The 3,828-nt window shown below is 35.6% G+C and overlaps 1 protein-coding gene across 1 annotated transcript; it reads right to left on the bottom strand.

Moving 5' to 3' along the window:
- Positions 1-981: 981 nt before the first annotated feature.
- LOC145076347 (uncharacterized) lies at positions 982-1,755 on the bottom strand. The gene is made up of 2 exons (XM_079022255.1): positions 1,696-1,755; positions 982-1,464 (listed from the first exon to the last, which is right to left on the bottom strand). The coding sequence occupies exons 1-2, from the start codon at positions 1,753-1,755 to the stop codon at positions 982-984; spliced, it is 543 nt and encodes a 180-aa protein (XP_078878381.1).
- Between the last annotated feature and the right edge of the window lie 2,073 nt (positions 1,756-3,828).

Here is a 3,828-nt window from a genome sequence, read left to right as displayed (position 1 = left end):
TTACATGACATTCATAAAAACTTTTCAAAGCAAGACAATGACACTTAAATACTTATGAATTCACCAGCTTTAAAGCTGATACTCTCTTTCAAAATAACTTGTATTCTCAGGTCATTAGTAGACAGGTACGGTGGCTAGGTTTTGAGAAGACGGAGCAGACAAGTCTCTTCTTTTATTTTGATTATATATTTTGGTGTCTTATTACAATGAAAGAACATATGTATTAAAAACTTTACTTATAATGTAATGGATGATGTTGTTGCTTGTTTACTATTTTACACTGTTGTGATACTATACATGACGTCCTCCACCCCGGAACGTTTCCGCCGTTCTTGGTTTTGGGGTGTGACATATGACACAATCCCTATAGATTTTATCAGCAAATAATGATATACTTCCCGTAGTATCTATGTGAAATGGTTGTGTGAGCGCATAGTAAGCAATTTGAAAAGAATGTGCAAATTTAGAAGACACAATAGAATCTGAGGCACCAGAATCAAATAAGATGTGAGCAGGTCTGGAGTTGACAAGAAATGTACCCGTCACAACATTTGAGTCCTCGCATGCCTCCTCTATGGTAATCTGAAATGCACGACCCTTAGCATTTGGCATCTCATCCTTTTTTGTTGAAGTAGCCTTTGATTGTTGAACAAGAGCTTGGTTTCTCGTCACTTGGCTGGTAAGAGTAGGGCAGAAATGCTTCTTATGGCCAGTAATACCACATGCATAGCAAGTCACATCCTTCCTTGGGCAAGCTGGCTTTATATGACCAGTTTCTCCACATCCATAACAGATAATGGATTCCTTGTCTATTTTTCATTGGCCCGGAAGATTCCTTCCACAAACGCGACATGAAGGCGATTGAATAGAAAAAGATTGTGACCTGCCACAGCCACGAAATGCACTCTGAGACTGTGCTTGCTTGCTAGGATCAGTTTGAATAGATTAAGCTGGTGGAATATTGGAAATAGGAGCAGTTCTTTAAGTACGTGGATGCTTTGGAACCGTAAGAGTGGCACCACGTATCTCTAAGTCATGCTCACGCCTTTGAGCATACTCAACAGCTTTATCAAACGAATAAACATCCCGATTGGCTACAAAATTATGGATTTCATGTTGTAGTCCTTCTAAGAATAACTGAATTTTCTCATCTTTAGTTGGAATATACTTTGCAGCAAATCGTGCTTTTTGATTGAACTGAGTTTCATACTCATTCACAGTTATTCCTCCCTGTTTAAGCTCGAGGAATTCCTTCTCTAATCTTATCCTCATATCTAGAGGACAATACTTCTCTAGCACATGAGTTTTGAACAACTCCCAGGATAAATTCTCCAGGTCATACCCGTTAAGAGCTTCATATGTTGCTTCCAACCAGACCAAGGCTTCTCCAATGAGCATTGCAGAAGCATAGATAGCCTTGTCTTCACTATCCACATGAGAGACACGAAATACTTTCTCGGCGTTCTAAATCCAAGTTAGAAAAACTATGGGATTAAGGACACCAGAAAACTCCGTAGCACCACTACTCTTGAAAGTCTTGAATGAGGGATGTCTCGCCTTCTCTCCTGAAGATTCTCTAGTGACTTTCTCTTTTCCTTTATCACCATTATTTTTGTGTTCTTCGAGAGTCTGTCGAATAACACCGGTAAGTATACCTAAGAGTCGCTCCTCGTGAGGAGATACTGGAGTATTTACTTCCTCAGGTTGAGGGCCTCCACCAACCTCAGGGGTATGACTACTTACTTGTTTATCCATCGCTCTATAATATGGAGTAACATTGTATTTTAGAATATTAGGATTTATTATAACCTAATACTTCACTTAAGTCTTTCCTATGGTTTGTATCCATATACTTATAATGATTCAGTTCATATATTGAACTTCCAATAAATTAAGTCTAAATACCAATCCGTGGCATTTAGTTTGCTTAAACTACTGCTCTAATACCATGATTGAAACACCCAAACTTTCGTATTTCTGAAAGACCCAAACTTTCATACTTGACAATATAGTTACTCCAAAACATGCTACTTGCATATTCATAAAAACAATATTTTACATTGATAAAGAGGTTATAAACTACTGGATACAAACCGAGTATTACAAAGTGTTATATATTACATAACTACCCAGGATATTGTAATTTATACAAACCTAAACTAAAGTACAAAAGTACAATTACAAACTATTCTAAATCTTCGAACAATATACGATCATACTGATTACTTATCTCCTGTAATTGTTAAACATTAATATGGTAAGCAGTGATGCTTAGTGAGTTCAATATATAGGAACAATTGTATGTTATGTGTTATATGTGCTATGTGCTTTTCAGTATTATTATTCCCAGTTATTTTTCCGTGTTATTTTATTCGCTAATTTTATAGCAAAAGTAATACCTTTGACCATGTGATCAGTGAAAGGACTTAGATTCACATTGGTACTGGTACGTAGCCTCTGGCCATGTAGAATATGTCTCCGTAAGAGAATGACTTCTATTCTATGGCATTGGCAAATGGTTAGACAGGGCTATAAGCCTGAAATCTACCAAAATGTTAATCCGAAGTGGTATGTCTTCTGTGCCATTTGGGCCGAAGCTTTATTGATGTATATCAAGTATGTTATGTCTCATTGATTGTATATCTTTGAATCAAGTCATTGATTGATATGAAAAGTTTGTCACATGATTCACATATGCCTTTATTGTTCCTTGTTTCTCATTTCTTCTGCCATATTGAAGTATATATATTGCATAACGTTATATTGTATATATTATTGAACTCACTAAGCGTCACCGCTTACCATATTAATGTTTAACAATTACAGGATATAAGTAATCAGTATGATCGTATACTTTTCGAAGATTTAGAATAGTTTGTAATTGTAATTTTGTACTTCAGTTTAGGTTTGTATAAATTATAATATCATGGGTAGTTATGTAATATATAACACTTTGTAATAGTCGGTTTGTATCCAGTAGTTTGTAACCTCTTTATCAATGTACAATCTTGTTTTTATGAATATGCAAGTAGCATGTTTTGGAGTAACTATATTGTCAAGTATGAAAGTTTGGGTCTTTCAGAAATACGAAAGTTTGGGTTTTTCATTTCTGGTGGTGCAAGTTCTGTACCTGAACCTAGGAAAAGCACCAGAGCTAGAAAAGCAAAATCTTTTGGATCTGATTTTCAACTATATTTAGTTGAAGGAACAAGGAATGAGACTATTTCTCAACATCAAAATTGTTTTAATATTTAAGAGGATCCAAAGACTTTCAGTGAAGCTATGGATTCTAGGGATGTTCATTTCTGGAAAGAGGAAATTCATGACGAGATTGATTCTATCATGCATAACAATAGTTGGGTATTGGCTGATTTACCTCCTGGTTGCAAGGCATTAGGATGTAAATGGATCCTCAAAAGAAAAATAAAGGTGGATGGCACAATTGATAAGTATAAAGCCAAATTGGTTATCCAAGGCTTTAGACAAAAGGAAGGCATTGATTTCTGTGACACTTATGCTCCTGTTGCTAGAATTTATACTATTAGATTAATATTAGCTCTTGCAGCTATACATAATCTTGTGATTCACCAAATGGATGTGAAAACTGCATTTTTGAATGGTGACCTGATGAGGAAATATACATGAAACAACCTGAAGGGTTTGTGATGCCTGGAAATGAACACAAAGTGTGCAAGTTGAAGAAATCATTATATGGTTTGGAAAAAGCACCAAAAAAATGGCATCCAAAGTTTGATGATGTTGTCTTGTCTAATGGTTTTGCATTAAACGAAGCTGACAAGTGTGTATATAGCAAATTTGATACTTCTG

The sequence above is a fragment of the Lactuca serriola genome, chromosome 9 (genome assembly GCF_051521515.1).
Source record: "Lactuca serriola cultivar US96UC23 chromosome 9, Lser_US96UC23_V15, whole genome shotgun sequence".
Classification (NCBI taxonomy): Eukaryota; Viridiplantae; Streptophyta; class Magnoliopsida; order Asterales; family Asteraceae; genus Lactuca; species Lactuca serriola.
This window is presented reverse-complemented; position numbering and strand designations above follow the sequence as displayed.